The sequence below is a fragment of the Lithobates pipiens genome, unplaced genomic scaffold (assembly GCF_037356315.1).
Source record: "Lithobates pipiens isolate NorthernLeopardFrog02 unplaced genomic scaffold, aLitPip1_a1.2 Scaffold_28, whole genome shotgun sequence".
Lineage (NCBI taxonomy): Eukaryota > Metazoa > Chordata > Amphibia > Anura > Ranidae > Lithobates > Lithobates pipiens.
In genome coordinates, this window is record NW_027507789.1 from 63,205,221 (window position 1) to 63,227,750 (window position 22,530).

Sequence of the window (22,530 nt, forward strand, 5' to 3'; positions counted from 1 at the left end):
GTAGACGCTATAACTTTTGCGCAAACCAATAAATATATGCTTATTGACATTTTTTTTACTAAAGACATGTGGTTGAATAAAATTTGCCCTAAATGTATGACTAAAATTGAGTTTATTCGATTTTTCTTATAACAAAAAGTAGAAAATATATTTTTTTTCTCGAAATTTTCGGTCTTTTTCCATTTATATCGCAAAAAATAAAAATCGCAGAGGCAATCAAATACCATCAAAAGAAAGCTCTATTTGTGCGACGAAATGGACGCAAATTTTGTTTGGGTACAACATTGCATGACCGCGCAATTACCAGTTAAAGCAGTGCAGTGCAAAATTGTAAAAAGACCTCTGGTCCTTAGGCTGACAATTGGTCCGGGGCTGAAGTGGTTAAGAGAGTGCTCCTAATCTCAGCTCGACATCTGTATAGAAGACACCAGGGAGCCAGAAATCTTGCTGATTGATAGGGGATTAAATACTTATTTCACTCATTAAAATGCAAATCAATTTAGAACTTTTTTGAAATGCATTTTTCTGGACATTTTTGTTATTCTGTCTCTCACAGTTAAAATAAACCTAACATTAAAATTACAGACTAATCATTTCTTTGTCAGTGGGCAAACGCACAAAATCAGCAGGGGATCAAATACTTTTTTCCCTCACTATAATGTTTGAGGGTTCTAAGTAATTTTCTAGCAAAAAAAAAAAAGTAGTTTTTTACATGTAGGAGCGAAGTGTCAAAAATGGCCAGGATGGCAATTGTTTAAAAATACTGCAAGAAGAGCTAATTGGAGTGCGGCTGTTTTTAATTTTTATTTTCAATTCAAGTTTCAAGTCAGGGTACAAATGAATAAAACATTTTATGGACAACCACGCAATTGTAATTTTCAAATCTCACTGGATGAAACAAAAAATTTGTGTCAATGTTTTTTTTTAATTCTTATTCTGGTGTGCCAACATTTGAATTTTAGCCTTTGGCCTGTTTGTTGAACCATGATACAATTTATAATATTTCATAAGCCATTCCAGGTGAGATCAGGCTCCACACTCCACAATCCCATCTCAGGTGCTGGCTTGGCTCCAAAGCAACCAATTGCACCAGTAACAGGAATGTCGCACATCGAGATGCAAAACATTATGTAAAATAACATGTCAGAATAAAACCTCTTCAGCTGGCTTTTTTTTAATAAAGGCTAATTTTTATTTTGCATCTCGATATGTGGCATTCCTGCTGCTCCCATAACACATTAGTTGTATCTTGGATGAAAGCTTTAAATAATAATGACACAGAAAAGGCAAAAAACAAACAAAAATACATATTTATTGTGACAGTGAATTGATAGGGATTTGTACAGTGAAATTGGGAAGGAGGAGAGTTTTTTTTTTTTTTTTTTACAAGAGATACACAGGGGCTTAATTTCCCATCAACGAACTCAACCAATGTAAGTTTCCTTATTAAAGGAAAGCATATGTAAAGCCATAATATTTTTTTTTAAGTATGTGTGGCATCATGCCCCTCTGTATACAGTTTTCTTAAGCAAATAGTTATATGTGAATCTGCATTACCAGGGCTTTCTGTTGCAGTCTGACAACTAAGACACCGGGGGTTATTTACTAAAGGAAAATCCACTTTGCATTGTAAGTGCACTTGGAAGTAAAGTCGCTGTAGATCTGAGGGGGACATGCAAGGAAAATAAAAAACAGCATTTTAGTTTGCACATGATTGGATGATAAAATCAGCAGAGATTCCCCTCATTTCAGATCTACCCCTTATGCCGGAAACACATGATCGGAATTCTCGGCGGAAAAAGCTCTGATGGTTTTCCCGATGGAATTCTGACGGAATTCGGCTCAAGCTGTCTTGCCTACACACGGTCACGCCAAATTCCGATCGTTTATAGCGCGGTGACGTACAACACATACGACGTGACTAGAAAAAGGAAGTTCAATAGCCAGTAGCCAATAGCTTCTGTCTCGTAGTTAAATCTATCTGTGCATGCGTGATTTTTGGCGTGTCGGAATTGCATACACACAAACGGAATTACCGATAGAAAGTTTTTCCGCCGGGAAAATTGAGAACATGCGATCAATTTTTGGCTGGTGGGAATTCGGACAGCTAAATTCCGATGGAGCATACACACGGTCGCATTTTCCGATGAAAAGCTCTCATCGGTCTTTTTCTGCCCGGAATTCTGATCGTGTGTAAGGGGCATTAGATTTAGAGTGACTGCACTTCCAAGTGCATTTGCAGTGCAAAATGGATCTGCCTTTCGTAAATAACCCCCACTGCATTATATGAGATAAGAAGCCCAACTGCCTAATATAGGAGTGCGCATGGCAGGCTGAGAGCACTGCTGCTGATTGCAAGACAGCAGCTTAGCCTTGTTATCCTGCAACATGAAGTTCTGTTACTAGCAGAATCTTCTGTCAAGAGCCTTTGCAACAAATTCACAACAAATGGTGCACTTGAGAAAATTGTGAGGCAATATGCTGAAAATACAAAAAAAAAAAATAAAAAAAAAAGATTTTGGGTTAACATACCTCATGGCAGTAATGGCAAACCTTGGCAACGCAGATGTCTTGGAACTACATTTCCCATGATGCTCAGCTACACTGCAGAGTGCATGAGCATCATGGGAAAAAAAAAAACATCTGGTGTGCCAAGGTTCGCCATCACTGCCTTATGGTCTTAACTTTTGATGATTGAAATGCTAAGGACAGCCCCTGCAGTGAGCTTATTAATCCCTTTGGTAGCACAGAGGTTGAATCCTATTGCCCTGCAATGTCTTGCAACATTTGATAAGCAAAGGAATTAATAGCATTAGAGTTTGCAATGAAAGGGGCTAGCATCCACTATTTCTGCGCATAAAGGCGTGACCCCTGACTGGACATTGCATCTCAATAAAAGCCAGCGGACCAACGGTAATGTCACAGGGCCCCACAGCTTTGAAGCCACATTTGGAGTAGAAGGGAACCAAAAAATCTTCACACATGAGCACGGCCCGCCGTGCAAAAGGCAGACAGCGCAGGTACTGCAGGTAACGCCACAGAAGGATGGAACCCTTGCCTTGTTGCCGGAATGTGCGATGTACAGCAAGGACGTGAATGTGGACAGAAGAGCCATGGGGTTTGTGCAGGGTAAGGGCATCCTGTAGGAAAAAGAGGCAACACGTGTAAATGAACAAGAACATGATTATGGAAACATAACTGAAAAAATAATTTAAGGAAATGTCAATTTTTGTTAAAAAGCTAATATAACATATACAATTTCTGCAGAGGCAATTTTGTAAATGAAAGGAATCATTTGCCAATGTATGCTTCCAACATATATGAACTATTTCGATTACAAGCAATGATTTGTGAATGATCCATAAACCAAAACCCAGCCATTTTTTTCACTTTACATAAAGTGGTTAAGGCTTAGAACATATGTCAGGTGTTTGCTGTTTATCTGGGATTTCTCCTCAGTGTCAATGGTTTCACAAGGCTGGAAGTGAGGAAAAATCTACAACAGGGACACAGGCAAGAAGAAAAAAAAAATCTATGTGTATATGTATATATATATATATATATATATATATATATATATATATATATATAATCCTATGTATTAAGGTGAAAAAACACCTGCCAGTGACCGGCCCCCTAGCTTCTCCCCCCCCCCCCTTTTACTTACCTGAGACCTGAGCCCTGAAATTTCACCCGGCGAAGACGTGCTCTTCCACTGCTCGGGGTTCTCGGCTCTTGATTAGATATATTGATAGCAGCGCAATCCCACTGCTGTCAATTAAATCCAATGAGACAGGCACCGGGGGGCAGGGCCAAGTCCGGCATTCGTGTCTTTGGATGCAAATGCTGCACTTGGGAGCTTGCCCACAAGGTAACCCTCCCCGGGAGAGCGCTTCTCTAAGCCCTTGTACACACGGTCGGAGAATCTGTCAGAATGAGTCTTATCGGACCGTGTCGTCAGATAATCCGACTGTGTGTGGTATGCATCGGACTGATTCCGTCCGAATCTCCGTCCGACCCAATTTTCCAACATGTTGGAAATATTTCGCGACCAACTGGGCCGGACGGACCTAATCCGATCATGTGTAGAGCATTTTCATCGGACCAAGTGCCACGCATGCTCAGATCAAATTCCTACATCAAAGCTATTGGCTACTAGCCTGAATGTAGTCCCATCGTAACGAAATTACGTCGTCACGTTCTGAAAGATCGGATTTTTCGCCAACTTGGCCCAACTGTGTGTATGCAACAGTTTCGGAAACAATCCGTCGGACTAAATCCGACAGGGCACAATCCGACGGATTTGGTTGGCAAAATCTCCGACCGTGTGTACAGGGGCTTAGGGAGTTATCTGATGCGGGGAGGAGCCGCGAGAGCCGCTGAGGGACCCCAGAAGACGAGGTTCGGGGCCACTCTGTGCAAAACGAGTTGCACAGTGGAGGTAAGTATGATATGTTTGTTATTTTAAAAAAATCAAAACAATGCAGAGGTTTAATAATTAATTTAATGTGTACTTGTCATGGCAGACTTATGGCACTATCATGGCTGATCTTTTTCTGAAGATGCTAGTTGTCTGACTGTTTTCCAGAACCCCTGGCCTCAGTGGAATCTCAGCCACTAACCTGAAATATGCACTGTATATAGACCAGTTAAAAATCGAATACTTTTTTTGCAACTGGTAATTCAAAGTGTTGACACAATTAAATCAATGTGACAGCCAGGCAACTAGAATTTTCAGAAGGAGCAGTCAGTAAAAGCAGACTACCTATCAAATGGACTAACACAGACTCTTTCCTCCAGTTTTGTAACTTTGCCCTTCCCTTTGATGTCAATGATATTAAAAGCCCTCTGTAAATGCAGATGGCTGATAGAACTAAATCCACAGCAGCCTGTAGACTTCTCATTACTATTACCTGACTGAGCTTGTCCTGATCCCATAAGGACCCGATGATAAATGCCACAAGCCTCCCTTCTTCAAACCATCCCAGTGACAACTCCGGGCACAGTGTCAGGAATTGTCTGACTTCATCCAGATGGAGAGGACATTCCCCAGACACAGATATAAAGGCTGGAAGGACAGAAGAAAACATGGACATTTAATTAACATAAAACTACAATGACACAGATATAATATCTTTAGAAATAACTGCAAATTCAAAAACAAATTTGTTAGACTAGAAAAATTCCTAATAACTAAACCCCAAATTTGGATTGGACTTTAATGGTACAGATGGGGCAGACAGCTCCATAGGTATAAAAAGTTTATACAAAGTATATTATAAATAAAATCACACATATTTAAAAGAAAAAAAACACAAGTTTCTTTGGTCCCCTGTGTATTAGCAAACATATATGATATACTACTCAAATATTACTTGAACCCCAAAAACGATCAGCGAAGAGAAGGGGACCTCCCTTTTGCTTTAACTGCTGGTTGAAGGAAAAAAAAACTTGCAATGTGTACCAGGCTTAAATAAACATTCACTTTACTAAGGTCGGCCATACACAGAGCGAGTTTCTTTCCTGGGTTGCAGGAAAGAAATTTGCTCATTTTATCCTGCCGGGCCATTCTCCCGAGAGGGTGGAGGAAGACATTGATTATTGCTAGCCGTTATAGCAGCCGCTATTGATAATTGCAGGTAAAACCCAGCATGCTGGTTGTACTGGTTGAACCTAAGCCAAGATTCGAACTGTGTACGGCCTGCCTAAGTGAACAGTTTATTTTTCTTTAGTAAATCAACTCTATTGTTTTGCAACGCAGCGAGAAACCAACACCACCAAGGAGTTGTACCTTTCAGACTTAGAACATCTAAATAGAAGCATTCATATTCTCTGGGATTTAGAACAATAATGCAGGGCACAAAGCCATTTTTCTAATTCTCTAAGCTGGCTCCAGGTATTTTTTTTTCGTATGCAAATTGTTACTCACTACGTAGTAACATTTTCAATGTGTGTTTATGTTTGGTACATTGGTACATTTGATGATTATTTCAGATTTTTGGTGCTGAAAGCGGTGCCATTATTTTGCATGGAAATTTGGCGTTTTATATTTTAGGCCTGTAATTCTTAGGAATAACTCACTTAAATCTGTCCAAACCAGAATCTAGCAGACATCCCAGGTATGATAAAGTTTGAAAAATTAAATCATAAATTGTAATATAATAAATAACTATAAATAATTATACCAAATAATAATAATAAAAAATATTCAATAATGTAATCAAATCAAAAACACTGAAATTTACTCAGTTGCAGAATTGTCACTGTCATTACTTTTCAGTATTTGATGACGGATCTCCCCACAAATCGCTATCCCTCAATTCTGCAAGTGATTCTAATTTATTATCGCTCTTTTCAAGCTGGTCTAAACCCACTCTTGATGTAAAGGGACAGTTTTGGTTGCTATGGACAATCTCCAGTTTGCAGGCATAAAGAACAGTATTTATAATATAAAACTACACGCAGGGCACTGGACAAACCACTAGGGACAAAAGGGATGTGAAATAATTTCATACAGCAATGTAATCTGTAAGATTACAGCAGGGGTGCCCAACCTTTTGAAGCGCGAGGGCCACTTAAGCGACTTGGTAACCGGTCGCGGTTCATAATGAGCGGAGCAGATGAATGGCATGTCCGTGTCCACTCTGCATTTGCAGAGCGGACACTGACGCAGCCCACAATACTTTTTGGCAGATCGTATTGGAGGTAGAACACAAGTCGGTTTATGCCACTACTTAAAGGTGAATGGAGGGTCCAATTGGTCGGACTGACCCTGTGAAAGGGGTCCAAGGCTGCTTTCACACTGATGTGCTGCAGTTTATCGGCACCACATGTGCAACACAGTGTACCTTTGGCTTTCCTGCAGTTTGCAATAGATTTCTATTATATTCTGCAGGTTTGGTGCACTTTCAGTAAGCTCACCAAACTCGCGGGTAATAATAAAAGCCTATGGCTCAGTGCAAGTAACCTGCAGGTAAACTGCTCTGCACCTGTGGATCAGTTTGAAAGCAGCCCAGTACCCACTGCAGAAAAGATATGCCCAGTATTCTTTCTATTCTATCCCAGAGCAGGAGGTCGCAGGCCACATCAGAGGGCTCCGCGGGGCACATGTGGCCCCCGGGCCACTGGTTGGGCACCCCTGGATTACAGTGTACTGTATGTATTGTGTGTGTTTCACTTTTTAAATTTGGTGCCGTTCTCCGTCCCCGTGCGTCGCAACGCTCACAGGGAACGGAGCCCAGCTCCATGATGAATCGAGTGGAGGTCGAGCCGCTCACACTGCGGGGAGACATCGCAGGATCCAGGGGACAAGGTAAGTAAGCTCTTCCTGGATCCTGCAATGCGATCTGGCTCGGGGTTACCGCTTTTGGTTCTGAAATTTTACCCCAAGCCAGACTCGGAAATACTGGCAGGGAGGTTAATCTATCTTGTTGTAACCCATTTTTTTTATCAATTTGTACCTAGTGATTCCATTTTATGCTAAGTATTCTGGTGTAATGAAAATGTAACGTGCTCCCTGCTGGCCACTGACATCTTCCTGGGTCTAGATTGGCCAGCCGGCTTCGGGGTCTCCATTGCTGGATCCTTTCTTTGGCTTAGCAGGGGCAAGGTCACTCAGTTTTGACATTGCTGAATTTCTACAACTGTGTGTGGCAGCTCACTGTACAGGGGCGGACAGGCAGGTAAGTAATTTTAAAGAGGAAGAAAAACCTTGTGGGGGGTTTTCTTCCTTTCTTCCCTGCAAAGTAAAGGCATAATGTGCTAGTATGCATAGCATACTAGCACATTATGTGACACTTACCTGCAAACGAAGCCCGCGTCGTCCCCACTGCAGGCCATCTTCCTTCTGGGGCCGCGGACCCCAGGTCTGTGACTGGTCGGAGCCACGTGACATCACTCCCATACCTGCATGCGGGAGCCTGCTGGTCACGGTAAACTCGCCTGAAGAAGCAGCCCGGGGAGGGTGATGTCATGATGTCAACAGTAAATATCTCCTGAACTGCACACATTTATGAGATATTTACAGTACCTATAGGTAAGCCTTATTTTAGGCTTACCTATAGGTACAACTTCCCCATGGAGGTTTACAACCTCTTAAACCTCCCTGGCGGTATTCCTGAGTGCTCAGGGTTAAATTTCAGTACCATTAGCGGTAACCCCGAGCCACGCTCAGGATTGCATTGCAGAGTCCTGTTCCAGGTTACTTACCTTGTCCCCAGGATCCTGCGATGTGCCCCCCCCCCCCGATGTGTCTGCGGCTGTGTCCTCTGTCCGATGCCTCTGTATACCGGGCTCCGTTCCCTACGAGCGTCGCAATGCATGGGGACGGACCCCGGCGGCAAATTCAAAAAGTACAAAATTCATAAGACCTACAGTACACTGTAATCTTCCAGATTACCGTATTTATGAAGATCAGGGGGAAATCGTGTGTGCATGTTATATGCTGATTCCTGCTGCCTCGGAGTGGAAGGAGGGGAAGAACGCTGTCGGATTACACAGAGCCACCATCTCCTGTGTACCCGGCGCTCAGTGACACACAGTCCCACCCCCTTGGCCCAACATTGGACCACTGTTCTGTCTATCATATGAGCCGAGCGGGACTGTGAGTGACTGAGTGCCGGGTACACAGGAGATCGCGGATCTGTGTAATCCAGCACTGGCGTGGCTGCAATGATCGGCAAAGGTGAGGCTGTAGATGGGCACTAAACAGGCTGCAGTGATGGGCATGTTAGAGCCTTCAGAAGGGCACTAAACAGGCTGCAATGATGGGCATGTTAGAGTCTGCAGATGTGCACCTAACAAGTTGCAATAATGGGCACATTAGAGACTGCAGATGGGCACTAATTAGGCTGCAATGATGGGCATGTTAGAGGCTACAGATCATGGATCCGGCTGCATTGATGGGCACTGGTGAGGCTGCGTTGATGGGCACTGACCCTTATTTTGCTTCAAAGTCCTTTATTTAAAATGTAAGTGTTTTTCCTGAAACTTCCCTCTTAAAGTTAAGGTGCGTGTTATACATCGATAAACATGGTACATTACTGTATCAAATCATTTCACCTCCCTTTTGTCCCTAGTGCTTTGTACAGTGCCTTTTATACTATATACACTGTTCTTTCTGCCTGGAAACTTGAGAATGTCCATGGAATCCAAAAAGTATCTCTTTACGCCAAAAGCGGTTTTGGACCAGCTAGAAAACAGCGATAGTAAATTAGAACACTTGCAGAATTGTAGTGAATCGTTGGGAAATTAATTTCATTAGTATTATGTTGTTATTTTTTAAAATTATTTATAGTTATTTATTATATTATAATTTATGATTTCATTTTTCAAACGTTATCATACCTGGGATGTCTACTAGACTCTTGTTTGGACAGATTTAAGTTTGTTATTATTAAGAATTGCAGGCCTACAATATAAAACGCCAAATTTCTATGCAAAACAATGTACTGCTTTGAGATGCAAAAATCTGAAATTATCATACCGCCAGGGTGGCTACAAGAGAAGTAAGTGTTTTGTTTTTAAATCATACTTACTGGTCCGATGCTGCATCTGTCCCCTGCCGGCTCTAAAACTGAGAACTGAGCGATCAAACACTGCTGATCCCTCGGTTCTCAGTGCTCCCTGAGCGGAGGGCTGGTGACTGTCTTTCGGTTCCAAAAAAATGGCTTTTATCAAACAGTAGTTTTTTCCACATTTGAATCACTTACCTTCTCTCTCAATTTCAAAAACACTGACTGCGTCTTCTGGAGAAAGGCAACGAAATTCACTGGCAGGCAGTGTGTGTCGTCTCTGCTGGCGAGGTGATCGAAATTGGATAGGTTTCATGAACGGTACTGCATTAAGGACGGACATGGCAGGATATGGTTCTTGCTCGATGGCTCGCTCTCTATCTCTCTCAGACCCTGTATCGAGGAAAAAAACCCGTTGGAGATGGGTGAGCACCTGTCTTGAATATGCTTTATAACCAGTGACTCCATGACTCACACACCAGAGGGCACTAACAGTGTCAGGAGATTCATTTGCCATATCCATTTAAAAATCCATTGTAGCTTATGAATATTCAAATGTATTTCCAACCTATAATTTTAAAGTGTGGGTGTATTTTGTCTTTTTTCATAAGGATTCTAGCAGCATGCATAATGCTATAATATAATGTTTTAGAATATTATATATTTTGGAACCCAGGTTGACACCTTTTTCGTATCAAGTATATTTTGGTGAGTTTCTATTTGTGAAAGAAAATGTTATCATTTCAGAGTAGAGGTATGAGTTGGATCTATCTATCTATCTATCCATCTATTTAGCTATCTACTTCTCTCTGACTGCACATACTTACAGATGTATTTTTATAGACCGCTAACATTTTGTAAGGGCTAGTTCACATCACATGCAGTCCGGTGCATTTTTTTTCTCAAAAAACGCATGTAATGTAGGTTATATGGTTTTCAATGGCATAGTTCACACCAGTACTTGCAGTTCTAGTGCGTTCCAGTTCCAGAAAATAAAGTAGAACATGCTACATGCAAAACATGCTACATAGAAAACGTATAAAAAATGCACCGGACCACACATAAATGCACTGGGATGCACATGTCCTTATTAAGGGCCAGTTCACACCATAGAAACGCAGTCCGGATGCGTTACAGATGCTTTTCTACATGTACGTTTTTGGTGCGTTTTTGATGCAGTCCAGTGCATTTTTGCCCCTCTTTTTTCAGTCCTTAAAGAAGGACATATGTATTCCGGTGTGTTTTTGGTGTGTTCCAGTGCGTTTTTGATGCGTTTGACATTGTTCCAGTGCAGGAAAAATGCAGCATGTTCTACTTTTTTTTCTGGACCTGGAACGCACTGGGACTGCAAGAACTGGTGTGAACTATGCCATTGAAAAACCATATAACCTACTTTCCATGCGTTTTTGAAAAGAACACAGCAGAAAAAAATGTGCTGGACTGCATGAGGTGTGAACTGGCCCCTTAAGTTAAGAAAAAAAGAGGGGGAAAAAAAGCACTGGACCACATCAAAAACGCGCATGCAGAAAAGCATCTGGAATGCATTCGGACTGCATTTCTATGGTGTGAACTGGCCCTTAATGTAGTTTTGTTTGACAGCCTACAAGTGATCTTATAAAACACTGTAAGACCCCTTTCACACTGGGGCGTTTTTCATGCGCTTTAGCATTAAAAAAAGCGACTGAAAGAAGCCGCAACTGCAATCCCAATGTAAAAGCCCGAGTGCTTTCACACCGAGATCCCTTTCACACTGGGGCGTTTTTCAGGCGCTTTAGCGTTAAAAAAAGCGCCTGAAAGAAGCTGCAACTGCAATCCCAATGTAAAAGCCCCAGTGCTTTCACACTGAGGTGCTGCACTGGCAGAGTGTCAAAAAAAGTCTTACAAGCAGCTTCTTTGCAGCGCTTTTGGAGCGGTGAATACTACGCTCCTAAAGCGCCCCTTCCCATTGAAATCAATGGGAAGCGCCTGTAAAACGCCTGAAAAATGCCTGAAAAACGCTATTGGCAGCAGCGTTTTGTGGGCGCTTTTAACCCTTTATTTGGCCACTAGCAGGGGTTAAAAGCGACCCAATAACGCTCGAAAAACGCTGGTAAAGCGCTGCTAGTTTAAGCGGCACTTTACGAGTATTTTTCGGGTGCTGACATTGTGAAAGGGCTCTTAAAGCACTTGGGCTTTCACATTGGGACTACAGATGAGTGAGGCTTCTTTCAAGCGCTTTACAGGCTCTTTTTTAACGCTAAAGCGCTGGAAAAACGCCTGAAAAATGCTGCAGTGTGAAAGGGGTCTAAGTTCAGGTATTGAGGTTTATTTGCTAAAGGACTAAGGCTGCATTCACACTACAATGTTTTAATCTGCCCGTGCTGACTGCGCTTCATTTGAATGGCACCTCAAATCACTGTGCGGGTCTGCAGCGATTGTTGTGCGATAAAACACACTGCAATCACAGCAACCCACATTGTGGGGCGCATGTCGCCCCAAAGTAGCTCCTCAACTATTTTGGGGCGACATGCGTCCCGTGATGCGTGTTTTATCACGCAACAATCGAGGCAGACCCGCACAGTGATTTGAGGTGTCATTCAAATGAATGGCATCTCAACTGCGAGTCCCGCGTTTTGTCATTCACATCTCAGTGCTGTCAAATCATTTTAAAACGCTGTAGTGTGAATGCAGCCTAAAACCATTCCCCTAGATGTCAATTATACAGTAACTTTGCAAATGGAATATTTAGAGAGTCTAGTTATCAAGATGTAGCTGTACTGACTTTAATCATTCCGTCATGTGCAGGATTTTTTTTTTTGCATTGCCCATGATTGGTTAATAAAAACGAACACAGCTTCACCTTATTTACCAAGCTCAATGAGCGTGCACAGATAGGATGAGGCGGAGATTGTGACATCATCCACCCCCCCCCCCCCCCCCGCCTCATCCAATAAGAGAACGTGTTATATTTATAGAAGGGGGTACAAGAGGTTCTCTGAATGGCAGAGCATCCCTTGTGTTCAGTATATAGAAGGCAAGAAACTTGCGCAGCACCAGGAAGATGCCATTGCTGACTGTATGTAGCACAGGCTACTACAGTAAATGTATGCATCCCTTGCAATCCCACAGATTTAAGCTATTAAAGCCCAACTCCAGGAAAAAAATTAATTGTCCATTGCACTGGGGCTGTGCAAGGGACAATTGCTAGTTTTGTCCAGTGGAGAGAAAAAAAGTTTTACTTACCTGATCCTCTGCTCCCCCAGCAGGTGACACTCAACTATGATTCAACAGTGGACTGTCCCTCTGCATCCTCACATCCAGTGCATGACTAGAACCCTGATCTGGTCTTGATGACCTAGGGAACCTAGACCAGTGGAGCATGGGTGTGCAAGTGCTGTAGGGACCAGTCTAGCAGGGGGGGGGGGGGGAATCAGGTAAGTAAATCTTTTTCTTCTCCCTAGACAAAGAGCAATTAAAGGGGTTTTAAATGTTCATGTTTTTTCACTTTAACCACTTACAGACCGGACCATTTTGCTGGTCTAAGACCAGACCACTTTTTGCGTTTCGGCGCTGCGTCGCTTTAACTGACAATTGCGCGGTCGTGCGACGTGACTCCCAAACAAAATTGCCGTCCTTTTTTCCCACAAATAGAGCTTTCTTTTGGTGGTATTTGATCAACCCTGCGGTTTTTATTTTTTGCGCTATAAACAAAAATAGAGCGACATTTTTGAAAAAAACGCATTATTTTTTACTTTTTGTTATAATAAATATCCCCCAAAAATATATAAAAAACATTTTTTTCCCTCAGTTTAGGCCGATACGTATTCTTCTACATATTTTTGGTAAAAAAAAAATCGCAATAAGCGATTATTGATTGGTTTGCGCAAAAGTTATAGCGTTTTCAAAATAGGGATAGTTTTATGGCATTTTTATTAATAATTTTTTTTTTTTTACTAGCAATGGCGGCAATCAGCGATTTTTATTATGACTGCGCCATTGCAGCGGACACATCGGACATTTTTGGGACCATTGTCATTTATACAGGAATCACTGCTATATAAATGCAGTGTTTCCTGTGTAAATGACACTGGCAGTGAAGGGGTTAACCAGTGGGTGGCAGTGTAGGGGTTAAGTGTTCCTAGGGGTGTGTTACTAACTGTGGGGGGTTGGGCTTTCATTTAGTGAACACTGATCTCTGCTCCAATCACATGGAGCAGAGATCAGCGTCACTAGTTGCTAGGCAGAATGGGGAAATGCTGTTTACACGGCATTTCCTCCATTCAGTCGTCCCGTGAGACGATCGCGGGTATGCCCGTGGCGATCGAGTCCGCGGGACCCGCGACCGGATTCACGGGGGTCCCGACCAGCACGTGAGCGCGCAGCCGGCGGAGCGCTCGCAATGGCAAGGCGGCATTGAAGATTGGACGTACCTGTACGCCAATATGCCTGCCTGTGCCATTCTGCCGACGTACAACGGCGTGCGCTGGTCGGGAACCGGTTAATGCATCGTATGCATTAAGGTGAAAAAATACCTGTCAAATGAACCCCCCCCCCCCCCGTTTTACTTACCTCGAACTTGACCCACTGGGACACGTTGTCTCTCTGCCCGAGGTTCTAGGCTCTTGATTGGATAGATTGATAGCAGTGCAGCCATTGGCTTCCGCTGCTGTCAATTAAATCCAATGATGTGAGCGCCAGGAGGGCTTTTATGGACGCCGAATGCTAGACTTGGGAGTGCTCCCAGAAGGTAACCCACTTGGGGAAGCGCTTATCCGACGGGGTTATCAGATGTGAAGAGGAGCCGCGAGAGCTGCCGAGGGACCCCAGAAGAGCAGGTTCGGGGGCCACTCTGTGCAAAACGAGCTGCACAGTGGAGGTAAGTATGATAAATTTGTTATTTTTTTACATTTACAATCACTTTAACCCTTTCAGTGCGGGCTAGGGATCATTTTTTATTTGCCTGGAGTTGGGCTTTAAGGATTAGATGCAACCAAGCTAGACCAATATAAGTTTAAAAAAAAGGATCATTCCTGGAGTTCACCTCTAAGGTGTGCAATCAAAGGGGAGCTCCAGACTTTTTTTGTGTTTATTAAAAGTCAGCCAAATGTGGCATACGACTGGAGGAGGAGTGCTTAAAGTGGAACTTCTCCTTTAAAGGGGGAGTTCTGCTTTAAGGAATTTAAAGAAAAATAGGTGCAGGGAGAGGGAAGGGAAGGCTAGTGTGCAGGAGGCTTGAGATTTGCTTTAAAATCATTGAATTTACATGATATCCAGGAAACTAGTATTTTCAGCCAAAGTGATATAATAGCAGCCTTTCTTTAATTGTAAAGATTTCATTTTATTGTGGTCATGGCAATATAAATGATTAACACTGGATCATTATTTATTTTGAAACAGAAATGCTTTCATTTTTTTTTTATTCTGTATATATATCATTAGCATGTTTCATGGTTTTAGTTAGTTTAATTATATGTTTTTCCTGCTCTTGGTTTAAAAATCCTTATCTCTTCATCTCTTCAGAGTAAATCCTACTAACATATTATATTAAGCTAGGAAAGTGAATAGATGGCTGTGTCATCAGGGATTAGCTAACTGACTTAAGAACTACTTTAGCTTTGCTTGTAAGCCACATCTATGATTTTATTTACAAGAGGAAAACATACGACAAACTCTTGTTTCACTTTTTCTAAAATTATTTTTCACTTATTGATTAGCTGATTGTAGCCGTATTAGTGCACTTACAACAAAACCTTACACTTACAACAGAACGATGAAAAATACAAACTGTTCATAGTTACATAGTTAGTAAGGTTGAATAAAGACACCAGTTCAACCTGAGTGAGTGTCTACAATTGTCCCTATCCCTGTACATTGTACATCACACATTCACATTGGTCCCTACCCTCAAGGAGCCCACAATCATATACTAGAGCAAATTAACCTACTAGCATGTCTTTGGAGTGTGGGAGGAAACCGGAGGAAACCCACGCAGGCACAGGGAGAACATGCAAACTCCAGGCAGGTAGTGTTATGGTTGGGATACGAACCAGCGACCCTTTTTACTGCTAGGTGAGAGTGCTAACCATTACACCACTGTGCCACCGTTCAGCCACATCAATCCATCAAAAAGTGTCATACACAAAAGGAACCTTTAACCTGGACCTTCCATGGCAAACGGAAGGTCTGCTTTTTCTACATACCCCTACCCCAACACAAAGGGCTTTAAAAAGCCAACTGTGAACAAACCATTCCCCCCCCCCCCCCCCCAAAAAAGCTGTAATTTTCTCAACTTGGTCAATCCACTGCCTCGCACTGCGTAATGGCCAATAGGACGTTATGAAATTTCACAGTGAAATTTCTATAAAATAATTTTTTTTAAAAAAGTGAACAGTGTAAAGAGCTGTGATTAGTGCAGCCGCATTGCGGAGATCCCACGGCACCGCATCACACACCAGCTGCTGCATTGTAAAGTATTGGCTGATGTGAATTAAGCTAGGTACCCACTAGAAGTTTCTCATTCAACCCAGCCGGCTGAATGGAAAAAAAATGAGAGGTCGTCGTACTAAGTGATGTTAGTGTGGAGATCTCCCATCACTGTGCTATTGTGTTCTGACAAAGAGACTGCCCCTCTGGCAGAACACACTGATCAGCGCTGGCAGCCAATAGTTTTCCAGCATGCCCATTCGACAGAAGCTGGTCCTTAAACTGACTTCTGTTGGACAGGCTGCTGTACACACTGACCAAATGTGGGCCAGCTTCTGTTGAAACGGCCAATGCAGAAAAAATTTAAAAAGATGATTAATGCCCCATACACACGGTCGGAAATTCAGACGGAAAAAGTCTGATCCGATTATGTTGTCGGAAAATCCGATTGTATATAGGCTCTATCAGACTTTTTCTGTCAGAATTTCCAACGGAAAAAGTTTGAGAGCTGGATCTAACATTTTCCGAAAACAAAATCCGATCTGACTTTTTCCAATCGTGTGTAAAGAATTCTGACGCACAAAGTGCCACGCATGCTCAGAAAAAAATTGTGAACAAAAGCTATTGACTACTGGCCTCTACGTAGTCCCGTCGTACGTGTTGTACGTCATCTCATTCCGAATAATTGCATTTTCCGACAACTTTGTGCGACCGTGTGTATGCAAGACAAGTTTCGGCCAAAATCTGTCAGAAAAAAATCTGACAGATTTTGTGGTCGTAAAGTCCGACCGTGTGTATGGGGCATAATAAACAACTGTGGGACATTGTTTCTCACAACTAGACAACTCTATGGAAGACACAAATGTTTCAAGTTCAAAGAGAACTACTTAGGAAAGGAAAAAAACTTTGAACTAGGAATTAGAATTCTTTTTAACACAAGAAGTGCCAAATTAAACGTGGACCTCAACTGTCTTAATTACTATCAAAAATATTTATCACGATTCTCACCTTTGTGGCTCAGACTAGTTTTCTCTCTCCTTTTACCTGTGTGTGTGATATTTTTTATAGATTCTTGTCTTTTATAGATTGTTGTCAGATTAGTCCTAACATTTTTCTAAATTTCTCTGCTTGGACCTAGAAGAAAGGGGTAGACCCCCTTTAGCTGGTCCTAAAAAATTAACTCTTAGTGCAAAATAAAATGTATCACGGATCATACTTAACTGTGTTGTTTCATTTTATTATAGAGTGATTCTAAACGTAAAATAGAAATCCAGTTCAACAGACCATGCTCACAAAATGGACATTTGGATTTATTAGAATAAGTTTTGATTGTTTAAAGGGTTAGTTTATTTTTAGTTTATTTTTAGTTTATTTTTACCAAAGAACTGCCTATGCAGGTAGATAAAAACAAACTGTGCAACTTTGACTTTAGTTGGATAGTGCCCTTGTAAGTTACCATATTTATCAGCATATAACACGCACCCCAATTTAAGAGGGAAATTTCAGGAAATTTTTTTAAATAAACCACTTTGAAGCGAAATAATGGTCAGTGAGCATCAATGCAGCCTGATTAGTGCCCATCTGCAGCCTCAGATGCAGCATAATCTGTGCCCATCTGTATCTTCAATGCAGCTCCCCCATCAATACAGCTCACCTTCTCCTGTCTTACAGGAAATCACCGAGCTATCATCTCCTGTTTACTCAGGTCTCAGTCGGCAGTCACATATACAGTCCCGCCTTCGCCATCAGCATTGGACCAGCTCCTGTAATAGACAGAACACTGGTCCAATGCCGGTGGCGCAGGCGGGACTGTGTGTGTGTGACGTGAGAGAGGCCAAGTGGAGAGAAGATAACGGCTCAGTGAATTCCAGCGGCACTCCTCTCCCTCTGAGGTACACTGTTGGCGTATAACACACACCTGCGATTTCCCCCCTATTTTCAGGGGAACAGAATTGCATTATGTTATACGCCGATAAATACGGTATTTATGTACCTACCAGGGCCTGGTTGAAAAACTCCCATAGATGGCATCAACCCATCCTGCCTTGTTGCTGGGATACTGCTAAGACACTTTCAGCCATTACTGCTCACCCCTACTATCGCAGGAGCGAGTGCACAAACACCCACACGTGTGTAGTCCACTATCTCCTGCCTCACAGCATTGCTGAGCTCAAATCTACTGCGACAGGGGAGAGCAAGCATGGGCAGGGGGGTTTGAATTAGTTGGGAGTGTCTTAGCAACAACCTAGCAACAAGGCAGGATGGGATGATAACCTCTCAGTCAAGATTCAGGAGCTACGTAAATGACCTACACCTATAGTAAGGACATTATCCAGGTTTAGTCAAAGCTGCGCAGTTTGTTTTAATTTACAGGCACCCCTTACCTGCATAGGCAGTTTTTCTAAAAACATAAACTAACCCTTTAATGATTTTCTTTTACAAAACACAGAAACGCATAAGTGAATTAAAAAAAGCAACATGGGCTATGGCTGCACAATGTACAACTATGGGAGTCAAAGCAGTCCTACCTGATTCTTGGTTGATGTCCTCAGGGCCTGTTCACACTTTTCAGTTCTCCTGTCATAAAAACATTTAATTAATTGCTTGCTATTCCAGTTGAAAACTTATTAATTCTTACATAGCTAGATCTTAATGTAGCTTACTGCATTAAAAAATATATATATGTAGTACTCTTGCACATTTAAAAGCATTAAGCAGACTCAATAAAATTAACAGCAATACCAAAAACTGTATTTCAGTATTTAATGCTTTTAAATGCATGACACCAGAAAAGTGAATAGATTAGGACAATCTTCTTAGAAGAAGCAATGACTGTCAACCTAGACTGTATACGTATTTGGGTGTTAAATCATAATAAAGTCTAGAGCTGGGTAATTTCGTTTCTCCAAATTCTGGTTAACCAAAGGTCCCAACATATATTGGAAGTCAAGGACATGCTAGGGCCTGGGGTTCATGTTGGGTTAACAGCACTGTTGGGAGATTATGTATAGAATGGAAGTTTTAAATCCTTTGACACCAGCTTAGTCAATCATTCTTAGCGTAATGTTCAGATATGTTATGATTCAGATTTACCTGTATTAACTCAAAGTCAGTTGAGGACATGTAGGAAAGGAATGAAATTCAGACCACAACCTGACTCTTGGGAGCCCCTATATCTGCTCTAGAGTGGGTGCTTATTTAACTATCCCCTGGTTTATCTGTATCGATCTCCTAATGAATCTGTAAAGGTAAAATGTGCTGGAAAGGGGAAGTGACATCATCACTGTTTTTGAGACCAATAATGCTGCATGTACTAGCACAAGTGAGTGTGTGTATCTGAAACTTCCAGATGTGTCGGATTCTTGACCCCCCCCCCCTTCTGTGCTCTATGGTTCCTCCTACTGACCCCTACATCACTAAAGTAGTGACCTAGGGGCTATTGGAAGGAACCAGGGAATGCAGTGGGGAACAAAAGATCGACACTCCCAGAAGTGTGCCGGATGTTGAAGAACCTCCAGGTAAGGTGGAAAAGGTGAAAGGCAGCGCAGGTGCTGGGGCAGGTAACTATTAAGAATCTTCCTTTCCATGCAGCATTTTTGTCTGCGTGTGTTATCTAGTGTGGGTCACTTTAAAATGTAAGATGTCATTTTTCTTAATTCATAATCATACAAATCAATGTGATTATCTCAACATGTTTTTTTTTTTTTTTTTAGCACCAATAACACAATAGGGTTGATTTACTAAAACTGGTGAATGCAAAATCTGGTGCATGACAGCCAATCAGCTTATAACTTCAGCTTGTTCAATTAAGCTGATTGGTTTCTATGCAGAGCTGCACCAGATTATGCACTCTCCAGTTTTCTTAAATCAACCTCAATGTATTTCAGCAGTAAATTGTGCATTTTAATTTCAGAAGTGAAAGTGTAATTGTCTTTATTACCATTGATATCATTGTTGATTTTTCATGACACACATTTGATTTGATGGCTAAAATCTTCAGTTACAATATTACTAGTGATAGGATTGGCTTTTCCAGTTTGACATTTACTGTGCTATTATAGTCAAAGAAAGGATTATGGCTGACCTTGAGATCAGAAATTAGTAAAATTCAGTGACATAAATGTAATGGAGTATTGGTGCTAAAGTTTCAGGTGCCAAAATATCTGCCATAAAAAAGCAGTGCTAAGCCTAATAGACTATACAGAAGGCTTTGCCATTCATTAGCAGTGGGGATTTAAATTATGTTCTGACCATAATCCATAATTTTTTTATTTTTTATTCTGCCAGTAAAAGTCCGATGGAGCATACACACGGTCGGAATTTCTGACCAAAAGCTCACATTCGACTTTTGCTGGCGGAATTTCAGATTTTTTGTATGGGGCTCTAGGCCTGCCATAGATGGTTCGAATCTTGGCTGGTTCAGCAAGAATTAGACTGGTCTAAATTTGCAACTTGCTTAACAAATTACAACTGCTTTACTGACAGTCTCAACCATATCAGACTGACTTTACAGTGGAAGATTGAATTTGCTTGATTACTATTGGGCAGTTCACACAGCCTTTAATTGACCTATTATTACAGATATTAACCTTGTAATTCATATGTCTGCCATTTCAGTTATACAGTGGTTGTTTGAATTTGCTTGATTACTATTGGGCAATTCACACAGTTCTTTTTTGAGTCAATATTACTGATGTTAACTCTTAAATACAAATGTCTACCATTGTTCACTGGTGTGTCTTATTATGTTTGTTTATTTATTTTATGGCATTTATGGTATTTAGCCTAACCAAACATAAAACCACTCAATGAAAACCAAGCAAAACGCAAAACTACTGCAAAGCCTATCATAAAGCAAATAGCTAGTGAATTTAATTCCCCCAGTACATTTAGTATTCAGCTAAAATTGTGAATTTCCTATATTGGTCTCATGCATAAAACATTTTCCGGAGATGAGTGCAGCTTTTGTTTTAGAATAACATTTGCTACACGGAAAAAAAAATAAGCACATCAGCAACTGAAGTGATTTCCTGCAACCTATCCTTGGTGCTAATTGTGGCATACAGTTTTTATCCCAAACATACGTCAGGATTGAGATACTGTTATTAATAAAATTGCTATGTAGAGGATTGGTTTATAAGGGAACGATTGTGAAGGAAAAAATGCTTAGCTAAAAATATATTGTCAATGCTTTATGGAAAACAAAATAGTTAAAAAGGATGATACATCAAAGCGTAAAAGGATTCCTGTCCTAAGGAATAAATCCTGGATTACCGCGTAAAAGTAACATATATTTGAAAACATTTTTGCATCACTTATAAGAAAAGTGAGAAAAAAGGATTATGAAAATCATTATTATCTTGCACATACAAAAAGCATTTTGTAGACTTTTGTAAGTCGATATTTCTTAACACTCTTTCTTATTGTACTGCACTCTTAAAGCACTCCTACAATTTGTCAGGGTATTCTAAGTAACTCACTGAATATCTGTTAAACTTTAAACTGGTTTTCTGAAACGTATTTGTCCCCTTTCCAAAAGTTATAAATATACACACAGATATGCACTTTATAATAATAATATTTTTTGAGAAAGCACGGTTCTGATTAACTTTTAATTCATTCTTTTTTAACTCAATTTATTTACAGCAAGCTTCTCTTATTATCTTTATTATTATTGTTTATTTGGTTTTGTCATTTGCGCAGGTTTGGTGGTGGTTCATTACTTTCACACATACATATTTCTCATTACAGATATACTGTATATCAGATTTTTTTTAAATAAGCAATTTAGGAAATTTAGCAACCTGTTAAAGTATAAGACAAGATTGTATTTTTAAGAATTTTTGGCTGAATAAGAAATATGAAGACATATGTAAGGTACAGATGTTCCCATTTTGATAATATATAGGTATGAAATAATAAAATAGGTATGAAATTATATATGGTTAATATGAGTAATTACGCTGATGCTGAGGGCATTTTAATTGCATCCAGACATTCAAATAATACTGATTAGATCTTATCAAGATAAGACAAGTTTGTTGTATTAGCAGTAAGGGGTATAGATTGATAAGTGGAGATAAGCTAGATTTTTTTTTTAATTATTATTTAGAACTGTTTAGTTTCATTTGTACCTCTTCCCCATAACATTGCTTACCTGGGTTCAGCACTGACCTTGAACGGACAGCTCCTAAGCGAGGCCAGGTAGCAGCTAAGGCAGTCTGGAGCAGACAGTTGAATAGGTGTCCCTTGTGTTCACTGATCTCCTGAGCTGCCTGCTTATGACATCTTCTAAATTAAGATATTTATCACTCACGTGACTCCCATGAAGGGTTTAAGTTTTCACGGGTGACAGGCAGACAGTATAAGGTAGCACATCTCTTCTCTGCCTATGACTTTTTGGATTGGTTTGAAGTTACCTTAGCTTCCCAGTTGCTAGCATTTCACTGTGGATTCAGAACCTTTCATTAACTTATTTACTAGTAAGTAATAAATCCTTTTCAATAATCAGTTTTGATAAATTAATGGTATAGATCAATCTAGATGAAAAGATATTTAGGTTTAAATGTTGGTTAAATGCTGAACCTGTTTTGTTTTATAGAGTAAGGAGGTTATA

The 22,530-nt window shown here is 40.9% G+C and overlaps 1 protein-coding gene across 2 annotated transcripts; it reads right to left on the reverse strand.

Annotated features, from left to right (window-relative positions):
• Positions 1-779: 779 nt before the first annotated feature.
• AANAT (aralkylamine N-acetyltransferase) lies at positions 780-22,179 on the reverse strand. Of its 2 annotated transcripts, none has more exons than XM_077459302.1 (5): positions 22,072-22,179; positions 18,443-18,491; positions 9,711-9,905; positions 4,914-5,068; positions 780-3,140 (listed from the first exon to the last, which is right to left on the reverse strand). In XM_077459302.1, the coding sequence occupies exons 3-5, from the start codon at positions 9,853-9,855 to the stop codon at positions 2,835-2,837; spliced, it is 606 nt and encodes a 201-aa protein (XP_077315428.1). In that variant the 5' UTR covers positions 9,856-9,905; positions 18,443-18,491; positions 22,072-22,179; the 3' UTR covers positions 780-2,834. The 2 variants fall into 2 exon arrangements, with proteins under 2 accessions (XP_077315428.1, XP_077315429.1); XM_077459303.1 differs by having other exon boundaries at positions 22,089-22,156.
• Between the last annotated feature and the right edge of the window lie 351 nt (positions 22,180-22,530).